Source organism: Penaeus monodon, chromosome 27 (assembly GCF_015228065.2).
Source record: "Penaeus monodon isolate SGIC_2016 chromosome 27, NSTDA_Pmon_1, whole genome shotgun sequence".
Lineage (NCBI taxonomy): Eukaryota > Metazoa > Arthropoda > Malacostraca > Decapoda > Penaeidae > Penaeus > Penaeus monodon.
The window spans coordinates 25,361,065-25,361,543 of NC_051412.1; the positions used below are offsets into that span (position 1 = coordinate 25,361,065).

Here is a 479-nt window from a genome sequence, read left to right on the forward strand (position 1 = left end):
GGAATACTGCAGGTTTCATGACAACTTTTAATTTAATTAGGTTCCTGCATTGATAATGGCATTGCCTCCAAAGAGATTTTTACAGATGACTATAGGAAAGCCTTAATCATATTTTACTCAGAGTAAGGTTTATCAAGAGTATCCCTATCCCCCAGAGTCTATGTTGTGTGTGGGTGACCATGTGTCATGGCACTGCCCCTTAGACAACAGTGAGTCCAGAGTGCAACACATGTTGATGGGTGAAGACCCTCAACTTGGAACTGTATCACACCAAATGGGTCTGTGCAGTTTGTCCAAATTGTTGGCATCACCACAGAAGAGCTCAGAGCAACACAACACTGGAATGGAGTCGGGGTTATAGATATTATTAAACGCTTGCCAGGGTAAGCTTTATGGAATGTCTTCATACATCTCTCTTTACATATGCATTAAATCAGAATGAATTTTATAGTCACTGGTATTAATAGTAGGTGATTGTT

General features: G+C 40.1%; 1 protein-coding gene across 1 annotated transcript in view; it reads left to right on the forward strand.

The window, feature by feature from the left end:
- The window catches only part of LOC119590718 (suppressor of fused homolog), a gene marked incomplete in the record, with an annotated part of 11,345 nt that overhangs the window by 3,656 nt on the left and 7,210 nt on the right, over positions 1–479 (forward strand). The window contains 2 exon segments of the mRNA XM_037939407.1: positions 156–263; positions 266–383. Coding sequence (XP_037795335.1) covers positions 156–263; positions 266–383 — 226 coding nt within the window.